This window comes from Hippocampus guttulatus, chromosome 3 (genome assembly GCF_054856545.1).
Source record: "Hippocampus guttulatus isolate MCC_2025c chromosome 3, RoL_Hgut_1.0, whole genome shotgun sequence".
NCBI lineage: Eukaryota > Metazoa > Chordata > Actinopteri > Syngnathiformes > Syngnathidae > Hippocampus > Hippocampus guttulatus.
Window position 1 is genome coordinate 8,827,603 of NC_141263.1, and position 14,931 is coordinate 8,842,533.

At 40.5% G+C, this 14,931-nt stretch overlaps 1 protein-coding gene across 2 annotated transcripts in view; it reads left to right on the forward strand.

The window, feature by feature from the left end:
* neo1a (neogenin 1a) overlaps positions 1-14,931 on the forward strand; it is a 155,716-nt gene that overhangs the window by 85,609 nt on the left and 55,176 nt on the right. For both annotated transcript variants that reach the window (XM_086106542.1, XM_086106543.1), the window contains exons 4-5: positions 140-290; positions 9,481-9,617. In XM_086106542.1, coding sequence (XP_085962668.1) covers positions 140-290; positions 9,481-9,617 — 288 coding nt within the window. The remainder of the gene's footprint in view (positions 1-139; positions 291-9,480; positions 9,618-14,931) is intronic.

The following is a 14,931-nucleotide window of genomic DNA, read 5'->3' on the forward strand; positions in this document are numbered from 1 at the left end:
TGCGGCTGGTACCTGAGCTTTTGAAGTGTTTTAAGACAGATGAGCCTCTTAATTTGAACGATGGCGCTGTGGCTCAGTAACTCACTCCAAGATTAACCCCTGCCATAACCTAGACTTTACTTTTTTTCCCTCATTCCAGAAACCGGAGACGAAAGGAAGCTGGAGTTCCTTGTGCAGCCTGCGCCTGTGACCAAGGTCCTGGGAGCCAGCGTCTTGTTGCCCTGCGTGGCCACAGGTTTTCCAACACCACATGTGCGATGGATGTTTAAAGATAAACTTCTAGAGGAAAGGTATGAGTATTCAACTTTGACATTGAGTCTTATTGTTATTATTGATTTATTTTTTTTTACCCGTTTCTAAAATTTGAAATGTTATGGTCTAAAGGAGGATAGGAATTCTGATTGCTTCATTGTGTTTAGTGTACCAGTATGTTTGAAATTTGAAAGTCCAATTCATGAATCAGAAGAGGTCTGAAACTTGAGTATTGTTTGCAACTGTGCTCATCCATCTCCTGGAAATTTCTGTAAAGTAAGTCCACCAGCCGGTAATTAACTGAAGTAACACACTTTACTCTGCATAGAGACACACGAGCACGGAGAAGATGAAACTTGCTTCGTGTGCTTTTTGAATCTTCACAAAAGAGTCATGTTTTTTTTTTTTTCCATTGGCCTATGTCACACTAAAACACATGGACAACTGAGTGATTTTTTTAAATGGTCAGAATGAGGAATTTTGATCCTCTAATTAACATGGGGTGCCCAAACCTTTTGGACCGAAGATCTACTTTTCGATTAACTAACCTCCTGGGATCTACCCTTACCGGCACGCGCGCGCACACACACACACACACACACACACACACACACGCCATGATGAGAAACAGCCTGAAACTGAGGCATGCGATGCACTTTTGCAGCCCGTTAACTATCGTAGCTCACACGTACCGTTTTAAAGTGCTTCCCTGGGCCCTCCTAGATTCCTATTCTTTGCCCGTGCCCTCGGTGAATTGTACACGAAGCAAACTCTGAATGAGAATAATGACGATAAAAGATAGAGCGCAACAGCTCTGATCACAAGCTGCAATTGCAGACTGCTGAGCGCTAACAACTTCCGGTGACGTAATCACGCGCCACCGTAAATTCAACATTTATCTGCTTTATTAGATTTTTTAAATATTTTTGGGTGAAAATGAGACTGATAGGATGATGAGGGTGCAGCGTACATTAGCACAAAAAAATATATTACTAACATGTACAAAGACACACAAATGGTTGTTTGTTTGTTTTCTCCTCGACACTCCTCGGATCTACTTGGGACCTGTCTTAGATCTACCGGTAGATCAGGATCGACGTAATGGGCACCACTGCTCTAATACAGTAAATATTCCCATCCCCGGAATTCCATGGAAAGGAATATCCTTCACCCGGAATAAAAACCTATGCATTAACATTTTGACTACGATATTACGTATAAGCTATATATAAGCTTTATGCCTTTTTTGTTATTTGTTTATTTTTGTCTATTCCTGGTACCCTCCTCCCAAGCTGAGCGTGGGTATGGATAGACGGCTAGACGGATGCCACGTTCAGCATCTTCTGGCTCTCGTTCAGACCTTACTTTTAAAATTCAGCAGAGTATGACATATTTCTGCTCGTTGGTACTGCGCCCCAAGTTGTTAATGCAGTTGAACCAGAAATCACCCCAGGAGGGTACCTGGACGTGGCTTACAAGCCACTCTGTGCGCAAGATGAGTTTGCCAGCTTTCCCGCAGAGAGGAAGTTCACAAATTAGGAACCTCGCACCTGTGCTCTCACTCCTATGGAGCTCATTATCTCACCAAGAGCAGCTGAAATCCGTAACTAAGAGTTTTCTTAGACATAGGAAGTCAGACTCTCACCTCAAAAGTAGGTTATTTTCGATGCCTTACACATTGTACCAGATCAATAGAACGTTGACTTTACAGAAAATAGTGCTTCATCTGTGTTGATGCAAAACAAAATTGGATTCCTGTTTGCTAACCTTTGATACTGGGTGATGAATTTGACATCCACTTGGGTGGTTTCTAAACATACTACATTTCTATTTCAAAGTCTTGGAATACCTCATCTTCACCTCCAAAGGGAATGGGTTAAAAGTTAGCTATTAATCTAGCCTTTAATTACCAAATTCCATTCGGCATAAACACCCGCCCCCAGGTTACCCATACCGGTAATTAGCAAGTTCATTCTAAACAACAGGGAGCGTCTTTTAGGAGGTTCAAGTAAACTCCGCCTGACTGCCTTCAGAGCTGAAATGGATTGTGGAGTGAAGCCATTACCACATTTTGATTTCGCCGTGACATTGATGAATGAAAGAATAGCCTTTGTTGTCCTTGAGTCTCCTGTTGTGCGCTAGCTGAGAGCTAGCTACTCCTGTCAGTTCCTAATTAATGCACACGTGGGAGTGAGAGAAAGGAAGCGGCAAAGAGATTGTCTTAATTGGTCTTGGAAGCACGACGCAAGCGGGGCCTTGAAAGTGACAACATCAATGCTAGAGAAGCGAAATGCTTTTTGGTGGGACTCTTCAAAGCAAGCCAACTGAAATGTGGGGGAGTCTGACAGGAAGGAACTCTAATTTGTCTTGTTTTTGTTTTGTGTTGGGGTTTTTTCCTCATTCCTCGAAATCTAACTGATTTGCAAGACAAACCATTTGGGTAAGTTTTCAAAGCTACTGGTTCTCAAACGCCTCACTCATACTTTTTTCCCCACTTTTTTTTTACTTGCCGCAATGCATCTTTAATTTTGTGCACTTGATTTGGAGCATGCATGAATGCTGCGGATTCATAATCCTCCATTGTTTGTTAAGACAGGGATGAGGAAAACACCTGACAGAAATACAGAGCAGGTGGTTGTCTTTTAGTCTTTGTGATATGTGCTAAGTTATGTATTTTAAAACAAACAGAAACAACAACAACTGTGCTGAAGTGTGAAGTTAACATTTTGTCTTCTTGCGGCATGTAGAGGAAGTTTGCAGAGACCTGTTCTGGACTGATTGACTTTTGAAATGTAGCTTAAATCTCCTTACCAAAAGTCAAGTAGTTAACCGACTGAAGTTTTGGTCAGCCTTTAGTATTTGTTGTGGAGCACAGGTCATCATGTTTTTTGTCTAGTATTGTCATTTCTAGTTGTCATGTTAAATATTTTACACCCAGATGAACTTAACATTGGTGGGGGGGGGGGGCTTGTGTCATATCTGGTTACCATTGTTGTAGCACGACAAGCCACAATTGAGAAGATTTCAGAGAAAACAACCAACATATGTAGCGATTTCAATGAATCTCACTTGGTGTGTTACATCGGTTTTATTTATCAGGGCTAAGAGCCACGCACAGATATTGCTACAAACTGCCTTTTGTTTGGACGACTGAACACATGCTTTATAAAGCTATATTCCTTGCTGGAAAGATGGACTAGAGCAGGGGTGTCAAATTCATTTTTGGCGGGGGCCAAAAATGAGTTTTAGTTACCGTTTCACTTGGAGGGCCATTATGACTGAAACTATACAAAGAAGTCAAGAATAACTGTTGATTCAACTATTGTTTAATTTATTATCATGAGGGGTTTGGTAACAAGAAAATGCTTAGAATATATCTTTTATTTGTTACATATGACTATTTAAAATTTTGGAAGACATTTTGGAAAGGATCATGGAAGTTGACATGTTTGAGCTGCTTTCGCGGGCCACATAAAATGATGTGGTGGGCCAGATCTGGCCCCCGGGCCTTGAGTTTGATACCTGTGAACAAGTGTTTTTGTAATTGATTCATTCGGATTTTAATTTGGAAAATGTCAAGTTGCCAACTACGGTTGGTCAATGTCACGGTTAGTATTCCCGACGTGATACCATTTTTCAGGATGTCATTATTCGCCTGCTACAGTAACATTCTCTTGCCTTTGATCAGTATGCACTGGCCTAAAGCTGCATTTACACTTGGGTTTCACATTTGTCATTCATTGATGTAGAACAGAATCATGTCTAGCAGATATTTGACCTATCAGCCAATTAGTTTAAAACACAATGTCAAGATACTGTACATCATGTAATGTTGCGTAGAAACCCTTTTCATATAGTAGCAGGGATTTTCAGTCCACTGGATATTTAGTGAAGGGGTCTTCACACAGGGGCTTCTAGAAAACCGTGGTTTAGCTCCGTATGCAACACCAACACGTTCTGACTAAACTTGAATCCTCAATGCTAACTGTATATTATTGCACTTTGTCAACATGACAAGTCATTGACATTGCCACTCGCTAAGAGGGCACAGCAAACACTGTGTCTGAGCTCTTTTTGTACACACAAAAACTGATGACACTCATGAAAAGTCATCTTTTGTTTTCACTCTGTTGTCTAATAAAATCCTCCAGTAGTCAATGAAATGAATGAATTATGCATGGCACCCTGCAACCAACGAATTGATAGAGCATGTAAATCAACCTTCTTTCCAAATCCTGTCACTCCTCTGTCTGCTCTCCTTCTTGTCCCCTTGAATTTATGTGACGGTGGAGATTGCGTTCAGTCGTGTCGAAAGACAGAGAAGAGTGTGGCAGGAAATTTGTCTGAAATTGGACTGCAGAATAAACCTATCATGCAAATATCGTGCACACAGAATCCCTTAAATTGGGATATAGAAGAAACACACAAACATTCACATGTAGGTGGCGGCCTCCCTCCTGCTGTTTCGCAAGGCTTCGAGCTCTATGCACCAAAGGAAATGAACTATGGCTCTTTAGCTTTTTATCCATACTTTATTCTAGTCATCTGACTGAATTTAATAATGTTTATACACAAAGGACTCTACAAATATTTATTCACGGACAGTAAGAGCACTGCGAAACATTTTAGAATCTCTTTATCAAAAGCATATATTATTGGACATAAAATGTGCCTGTGAAATCGATAAAAATAGTCCCCTGGTTGTTTAATAATTCTGCCTTGAGACCCGAAAGCTACTTGTGCCAAAGTTTCTCCTCCACAATGCACTTGTTTTGACCCAAGAGCCACTTTCTGAAGTAAACTCATCAGCCCCTGATTTGAATCCTTAAAGGAGAAAAAACATCCCTTCATCACGGCTTTGTAACGCTCTTGAAGATTTGTCTTTGCACTTATTTGAACTTTTCAGTTTTTCCACATGCATAGACACACGCGCCCGGGCACACACACATACACAGTAAGTGAAAGAGAGTTAATCGAGAGGGGTGGGTTAAGTTAAATTGGTGGTACTCTGGCAAGGACAGAATGCGCATGTTGAAACCGAGGTTTGTTTTTTTTCATGAATAATTGCAGAACAGAGTTACACTTCTTAGTGTGAATAACATTTTCTCTGAAACACATCACATCAGGATGGAAGCAACAAAGAAATGTTTCAAGATAATTGGAGCAGTTGCTGGAACTTCAGATACTTGGAGGATGCATTTTAGTGCATCACAAAAAATAAAATAAAATAAAATTGTCTCTTTCCGACATCTGTTTGACACAATTTTCTTTGTGCAGCAAAAAAATGTAATTCAATAAGATGAAGCGAAACAGATGATCAGTGCAAATGTATTCATAGCGCCGGTAGGGTGTGCTGTGTATTTGTCTCGGGATGATGTAAGGAGGTAATTTCCTGTAAACATACAAAATAACCCGTCATGCCAAGTGTAGGAACTCAGTGGGCGTCACTATTGTACATTAAGATCATCAGCCTTCCACTGAACACACGCAGCTTAGTAGCACATCCAAACCCTGTGACCGCACCAGGGGGGCATCACGGCTGGTTACCCACTTTGTTTATCCTCAATCAACATTTTATTTATGCATGAAAAGCAAGATTAGATTGTGCTTCCAGTGGCAATTCAGACTTGAAGGATAGGACAGTCTTCAGCATATTTTACACGATGATTATATTTACTTACACATTTTGTACATGACACAACCTGGAGATAATCACAAGCTATACGACATAGCAAGATAACAGCACGCACTAACATTTTTAACACAACAGCATACGACCAAGATAGGATTCTTCTTCTTCAGGAACTTCTTTGGGTTATAAAGCAGCGAAAAGTGACAACTTAACGAATAACTCTAACCTTCTGTGGTTGTCAAGTGCAGTCCCTCCGATTATGTAGCGCCCTGAAAGGGAAAGAAATTCACGAATGACAACATCCAGAACAGCATGCTCAATAAGAGGAGTTGGAAGAGGATGGTGGGATCAAGGGGAGCAGGCAGATGAAGAGCACAACAAAAGTAGCTTCGCACAAGACGATTTCTAGATACAAATGGATCATTTTTCTTGTGGCTGCTCGCTTTCACGATAAATAAGAAAAAACCTTTATTAGTCTCGCAATGGAGAATCTCAAACAAAATTTGACACAATCATAAAAGACTGGTGAGAGAGTTTCTACCGCGCAGTGAAACAGCATGTAGTTAGTCTATCTGTCACTATATGTGGTGACCATGGAAAATGAACAATTAACATATCTGTAGTAAAACATATTTGGGGGCGGACCAATGAAGTGTAATTGGTTGGCACGCGGTTTGGGAATCACTGGAGGCGAGTGTTGGAAATAAAGGCAAGCAAGTTGACGCCTGCCCACATGGGTATGGATACAGTTTGCTCATGACTTGTCTTCGGGCTTCTGCTGCTCAATGTGCATCAAGAAGTAGTTGTCTGAAAGTGGAACTTTTTAAAAATGTAGCGATGCAAAAATGAGTGTGAGTATGTGGCTTTGCCAAGGTCACCACTGACAAACGTAACCCGATCCACCCTACCCCAGCAGCATTTCATAACTAAGTGACAGAATTGCACTTGTCACTTACTGTGGCGGTGTGACGCATTGCTAAACACAAATACTCCCTGCACTCATGAAGATGACTTATTATCAACAGAAACTAATGCTAGTTATAGTTTGGGTAAACGTAAATCTGTGCTCACTGTAGTTTTGCTTACCTTTTGACTTTGGCATGGCTGCCGCATCAATTTGCTTATTTTGCTCTGGATACTTGGCCAGCCAGGGTGCCAAGTCACTGGCTGAGGAACTTGATGTGGGGGTGGTTAATTACAAGAATGTGTCAATGGAGAACAACCCATGCTGACATTTTCAGAATTAGGCAAATTATGCAAGATTTACAAGGTTGTTTAATTTCATAATGGGTGAGCAGACACTCCTGGGAACCAAACATTTGCACACAAACATTGTAAAGTCAATTTTTCTATATGTCCCTCTTAAGAATAAGAAGAAAAGGCAACTACACAAAAACTCTTGGTTTTACTTGATCGTTTTTTTTTTTTTTTTTTTTTTTAATGACAGCTCTTATTCTACACCCCTTCCACTTGCGCTCCAAAAACATGACCCCTCCCCAACCAGCAACCCATCACAATGACAGTAGGCTGCATAGTTTTCCGAGATGTCCTGGCCTTGTCACCAGTTTGTGTTAGGGATGACTGAGTCAACACTCGCACGTAAAATCAATTTTCCAAAGTTGTATGGGACTGCCATTGCCTTCAGAGAGCCTTTTTTTTTTTCTTATGGAGAATTGTGTTGGATAAATGTACTTGTTGACATGGCATGCATGTCTTACGAGGGTGGATATCCCTGAGAGAAGAACAGAGAGATGTGATGTGATGACATTCACGTGACTCTTTCAACACCACTGTCAACTTTATCCAGACTGCTAAACACAATGTCAAATGAATATCTCTCTGAATGTTATAACCATTGTGTGAACCAGAATTTGTCTGGGATCAGTAAATTCTGTACCTACATACTTTTGCAAGGGCACAATATTTTATGCAGTTCTGATATTGGATATTATCATATAATAAAAAATGTTATTTGAAAGCGCTTTTCATCACACTCAAAGACACTTTACTAGAGCTTAAAACACAGGATAAAAATGTGCACTTAAAACAAGCATACATAATTTACAAAAGCACATTTAGATGAACAAAAAGCAAAATGGGTAAAAGAGATTAAAAGGTATTAAAAGCATTGCGAAACAGATGAGTTTTAAGGGATGATTTGAAGGATTGGAGGTCAGTACAGTTGCGGATGTGTTGTGGTAGAGTGTTCCAGAGGGCATGGTGAAAGTTGTCAGAATATTGTGGCTTCATAGTGTATGGAGTTGAGACTTTGGTGGAAAGATAATTGTTTTCATCTAACATGCCGAGTGTACCCTGTCAGCGCTTTGAAACTATCATGGCCAGTGCTGAAGTGAACAGTGTGTTGTCTGTCAAGATGGTCACAGCGTTTCGAGTGCCCGCACTGACTGTTACCCACTCAGGGAGAAAAAAAAAAGAGTTGCAGTGGAGGCCCTCCTTGTAGCTGCTGAAAGAAAAAAAAAATCAACCTGCAACACTTCACTGGATGCATGTTTCTCTCAGTCAGAACCTGCATCCCTCAGCTATTTCAACGTTCTGTGACAGCATTTGGATAATATCCCTGTTTACCTGCCTTTTCCTTTTGTTCTGATTCTCTCTCTCTCTCTCTGAATGTACCGTTCTGGATGTAAGCTATTGATGTGTATTTTTCTCCACCCCGCCCCCAATCTTCCTTTCCGATGCTCCAGTGGTTGGTTATTGAATCAAGCCTTAGCTCGACCACAGCCCTTTTCGGTTAATTGGGGAAATCAAAGTGGTTGCCGTTTACGATGTAGGGTCAGTGGTTCACTGGAAAGCCATGTGAGTGTATTTCTAGAGCTGGTGTAAATATTTGAGAATAAAACGTTAAGACTACTCAGTGGCGTTTGACTAATGAAAAGCATTATACAGTTTCAGGGAGCCTTTTCAGCAGTGACTTTGGGCGCACAAAATCTCAAGGATAATGACTAAATATGGCGCAGGGCAAAGCATCCGTACTTTGGTCTGTGTTTTCTTTAGGCAGCACGCATCTCAATAGTGAATGAAAACATTTTTGTTCTTGACATTCGACTGCTGTTATCACTTGGTTGATGTGTGCCATTTGGGTGAACCAACTGATGAAAAAAATGTTTTTGGAGGTAATGTATCAACAATGCACTCATTACTGCTGTGCAGTGTTACACTGAAACAGATTAATACCCGCCTAAAACATTTCTACATTGTATCGGTAAAGTTCATATATCGACAGGTATCGCATCTCAATGTGCAAACCTTGCGTCGATATTTCATGTTTGAAAGAGAATTTCAAACGTGGTTTGGGGAGCGGCAAATACGTTTGTTGCGCTTGATAATGGGAGGATAAGAGGAAGGGTGTAGACCATGGCCCAGCGGGGAGTATAGCAGGCTGAAACCTTCTCTAACAATATGCTTCAGGGAATAAAGGCTGGAATCAGTTTCGACTTAAATTGGTAGATGTGGAAAAATCTGTGATTGTACTGTGGGCAGCCCGTGATTTTTTAACCCATCAATACTGTGAGAAAAGGAACTTCAGGCAGTCTTTACTTTGTTCTATTGCTCACTCCTCTATTTCTTTTCTCCAGTGAGGGCCGCAGGGAATTGCTTGGAGGTGGCAGCCTTCAGATTTCCAATCTCACAGAGGACGACGCTGGCATCTACACTTGTGTGGCTGAACACACCAATGCAACAATTGATGGCCAGGCTCAACTCACTGTGCAAGGTAGCCTCAACACACTTAAAGTCACTTGACTTTCCATATTCCAGGTCACACAGTTATTCAGGGTACGAGATAATAATGAAGCCGACATTATCAGAACCTTCTTTCGGTATAACGTAGGAAGGACGTTGCGACACACAAACGACAACCACAGTATTAAACTTTAATTGCAATACCTCTTTAGCCATTTCAATCCAAACTGACTTTGTTGCGTCTATAAGACTAAACAGATCAAGGTATTGTGTAGTATCATTGTCTCATTGCATTATGCAGTTCTGCTTACTGCTATGGCCAACGAGTAAACAGTACACGCTGTACAGTACATACAGTACACTCCTCCTGCAAAAAATGCAAGATGAAGTAGAACCTTGAAGATCTTCGATGACCTGCCCAGAAAACGATGTGCAATTGTTCCTCATTTTGAAGAGCATTTTTCCCCACGAGTCAAAAGTTAACTCAGCTCAGTCACTATGAGCCAAACCGCACTTGGCCACTGTTGATTGAAGGCATGATTTGCTTGAGAGCATAAGGCAATTATCACATGTGGATGCTTGTCACCTAATGCATTTCACTTTTTATTTAGGACAATGATTGCAGATCAGCTAAGAAACAGCTGCTTTTTGATGTTGGGGGGAGGAGAGGGGGATAATCAGTGCAGGTATTTTATTCTCTCAAGCAAATCATCAGTTTGGTGTGAAGCAACAGTTAAATCGGGAAACACCCTGAGGCTGTCGCGCAATGTCACCCCATTTCCCACAAAGCCACATCACGCTAGGACTCCATCCCTTTGCTCACAAATCCCTTTCCTCTCCTCTTCAACACCCTTTCATCATTTCCTGTCAGACACTGCGATTAAAAGAGACAGTAATGGGAAATTGGATCAGGTAGCAGGAGGACATCTGACTTGGCTGCCTTTGAGCCTTCCGATCTGCCACTTCAATTCCTTGAAATCCCTCACGTCTAAGACCTGACCCGTGACCCGATGTTACATGTGTGTAGAAATTGATCTCCGATATATTTGAAAGGCATTCGTCGTTATGTTAAGTTAAAACAGTTGCTTTCTACACAGAGAAATAGCTTTTTTTCCACCCCAGACCAAATTAATGACGAAAAAAGATTGTAGCATTGATTTTCTCCCTGAAACATCGATCCATTTCCCCCAAGAAATAACTGTGCTTGTAAATGAAATTTATACACATTATTTTTCCAATGGTGACTTGCTGGCGTTTTTATTTGATATGTTTGGAATTGGATGCGTAATGTTGGCTGCTCAAGAAAACACATTTCTAGTTTATACAAGCAAATGGAAACTGGCTTGGTCATTGAAAGAACCTTTTAGAATTATATTATCTTTTTTTTTTCCATACATTGAATGTTTGCCAAGGTTTTTTTGAAGAATCTGGGGGGTTAAAAAAATTTTTTTTCTCTCGCCCAGTGCATTTCAAAAGTCGTCAGTTATACATGGATTTTTGCTTTTTGTCGGCCTGGCCAGGCCCTCACCCCCTCAAATAGCAGCGATCGACCTTTTAGTTAAAAAAATAAATCTAAATAGATTTATGGCTCCATCTTCTGATTACATCCATAAGTTGGTATTTCTTTTAAACATGCTAATTGGTGGGTGATTCCCAAATCCTTATGTTATCATGAAATTATCATGTAAAGCAAAAAATAAAAAAAATAAACATATTAAGGAAAGGGTTCTTAGTCCTACTCAATTGGTATAAAAATCTGTCCTGTGCGTGTTGCAAAACCCTTTAACTTTACAATGAGGAGTGCTATTCCGATTGGTATTTTGGAAAAAGTGATCTATCTTACAGAAATTATACAGAGGAAAAACTTTCCACAGACCTTTTTAAAGCAAACAAATCAGATGAAGAACTGCCCCGACAGACACGCCTTTTCCATATCCTCAGTGGGTCTTATCATCACCAGCAGGGAGGTGTTTTTGTCTGATTGTCATCCACTGACTGGCTTGTTTGGAGTCTTGTCACCCATTCTTTTCAGATAAAGCAATATCTGCAACTCACCAGGGCCATGTAGGTGACATTTGTCACTGTCAGACTAGAGTTGCAGAGAACACTTTCATTTTGATGCCCAATGAAACACCCAAACAACCCACTCCCCGATCCCACATATGTCATGGTTCTCAAATGTTTTAAATTATACACTAAGAAATCCACTTTTTTTTTGTAATGCTATGCAAGTCACTAGTTGTGCACACTTTCTCTTTTACACATATCTAGAAATTTACAGTTCCGTGTTCCATTCACAATCACTGTGCTATTGACTGGTGGTCAGACCAAGATGGCGTCCATTCTGCGAAAGGTGTTCGAGTCTCCAGCTTTTTTTTTTTACCTTGAATATGGTAAAAGGTATACATTTTATGGTAGGGGAGCGTGCAAAAGAGCAGTTATTTGCCATGACGGGATGACGATGAATGGAATTCCAAACAATCAGCTTTGCTTCACCATCACATCACCTTTTAATGAAAAAGAAAAACATTGAATGTTTTGCATTGGCTTTACATGAGCAGGATAACTGATCAGCGAGTTGAAAAACAACTATAAACGATCAGCGATCCGATCAGGAAATGGACCAGTCCATTTCAGCTACTTAAACAAATTGTTTATTTACTGAGCAGTAAACCCCCACTATTTGCGGGGGAATGGGACCAGCCTGGGCCATAAAATAGCCGATATTTGCATATAATTGATGGGCATTGAAATGTATTGGTAAAATATAACAATTAAAACCTAATAAATCTCCCCAAAAACATTAATAAACATTCAATTCATGGAAAATGGTGGGTGGGAAATCGACACCCCCCCCCCTTCCACCAAAAAAAAACTAAAAAATGTTGGGGAAAATAATATTTGGAAAAATCTGACTGTACCTACCTGCTGAGAAACCTTTGGTTATTAATGATGGCAGCACAGAACGTCGCTTGAGTGAAAAAGATTTTTGCAGTAATGTCTTAGTTTGCTGATCGATGATGTCACTGGCCGAAAACATCTGCAGACCTAATATAGACGTTCAGATGTGAAAGCATGGCTCGGTCGTCATCACTCTCTGACGGTCGCCCCAAGCAGGCCACCTCCGAGGCAGTGCATCGACCATCGGGCCGGAATACGCCAAAGTAAGGCGACTTGATTATGAAAAAAATATGAATCATGGTTATTTTGGTAATAATTGAACTCACGATTGTTCAAACTATTCAATCAATGATGCCAATTTTGTAATCGTTGAGCCTAAACATAGTTTTGATTAATTGCAATATTGCGTTTCTAGAAAATACTGTAATGACAATACATTTCTTCATCTGAATGTTTTTTTTTTTTGACATTTGCCTCTTTGTACAGTAGTTCTTAATTTTATGTTACTTTATTCATTTGCCCTTCATGTTGAGTTTTTGTTTGTGGTCATAGCATAGTTTTTGTTTTAATGGCTTCAATGAAAATATTTTGTCCTCATGGTGTATATGCCTTTATATAAAGTGTAAAGGCCTTCTTTATCATCCATGAGCCAGAAGTCAAGATTCGCCAATAAATAATTGATTAACACAGCAATAAGCAGACATCACATAAGACACTGAACAATAAATACAATCAAATATTCATAAAGAGTAATTCAAGAAGACTGTCACAGCAGGAACAACTGACTTTTTCCATCTGTTTGCCTTCCAGTCGCCAGAATATATCTGCTTCATGTCTTCATTACCAGCACTGCAACCTACAAAGCCTGCTGAGGCCTGCTAATCCAAACATTGCTTTGCTGCTCAGTCAGAGAAGAAAAAAACACAGCTACTTTTTCATTTTTTTTTCAGGCAGCCTTTTATTTTTCAGAGCCAGGTTGAATGATTTTCTTGACAATTTGAGCTGGGGTACCACTCGCTTTGAGGAGCCATTTGCGGAAAAGCACATAAGAGCACTTGAGCTCCTACTTTGTGGCCTTATGTGGACTGTTGATGTGCCTGCATAGACTACAGTATGTAAAGCAAATTTTTATTGACCACATTTCCAAACCGCTTTACATCACCCTCCTAGCAATTCACACTTGGGATATTGGATTTCAAAACGATTTCCCTATATACAGTGGATATAAAGTGTTCGACCCCTGTTTAAATGCAAGGTTATTTGTGATGTAAAAAAAAAAAAATGACGATGAGAAATAAATTCACAACTTTTTTCACAATCAATGTGATGTTTAACCCAGACAACACAGCTGGGGTCATGTTGTGTGCACACTTCACAGCCTCTTACAACTTCATGTGGCTGTTCAGAATTAATCACATCCAAACAAACGTTATACAGTATAGGAGTCAGCAGAACACCATACATACAGTGGCAGTGTCCTGCTTTGGGACTGGTTTTCTCCCGCTGGAACTGGGGCCTTAGTCACTGTGGAGAATTCTGAACAATACCAAATAGCATTCAATGTTCGCACAAAACGGTCAGGCTTCTGTGAGAAAACATCTCAAGGAAAGCCTACGAGAGCACCTCAGTTTTATTTGGAATTATTGAGAGCCGCATCAAATGGTGGTAGGTGCCAGCTGACTCTCATTTAACATGTTTGAATGTTGACCCACGCATGCATATTCTATACTCCAATCATCCATCCATCCATCTTCTAATCCACTTGATTAACTGGTTGTTGGCAATCGCAAGCATCTTCTGTACTGCTTATCCAATTTAGGGTCGCGGATCGGGTGGGGCCTATCCCAACGTAACTTCAGGCGAGAGGTGGGGTACACCTTGAACTGGTCGCCAGGGCGCACACACACACACACACACACACACACACACCTAAGGTCAATTGAAATGCACATGCATTCTTTTCGGAAGTGGGAGAAAACCGTACTATTCTATTACCTGGAGAAAGCCTGCACCAAGAGGGAGAGACCATGCGAACGGCACACAGATGGCGAAAGACCAGTTTAGAACCGCCAATCTCAGAAGTGTGAAGTGAATATTGCAACTAGTCAGACACTGTGCCGCCAAACTGAATGTGTCTGGTTGAATGCACTTTGTATGCAGCGATGGCTGTCTGAAAGTGCTCTACAAATACAGTTGAGTTGAGAATGTGACTGTTTCTGCAAACAGCCACATCACATATTATAGAATGGTGTGTCCACGAGTGCAGCCACATTACAGGTACATAAATTGTTTATTTTGAATTCCCCTATGAAAAAGATTCCTTTTATATGAATTGGGATGTATGGGTTATAGGTCACATGAATGGTAGAAATACCTTTGTATGGAATTTATCTTAGCCAGATGTTTTAGCAGGGGTGTGTAGACTTTTTATTTGCACTGTATGT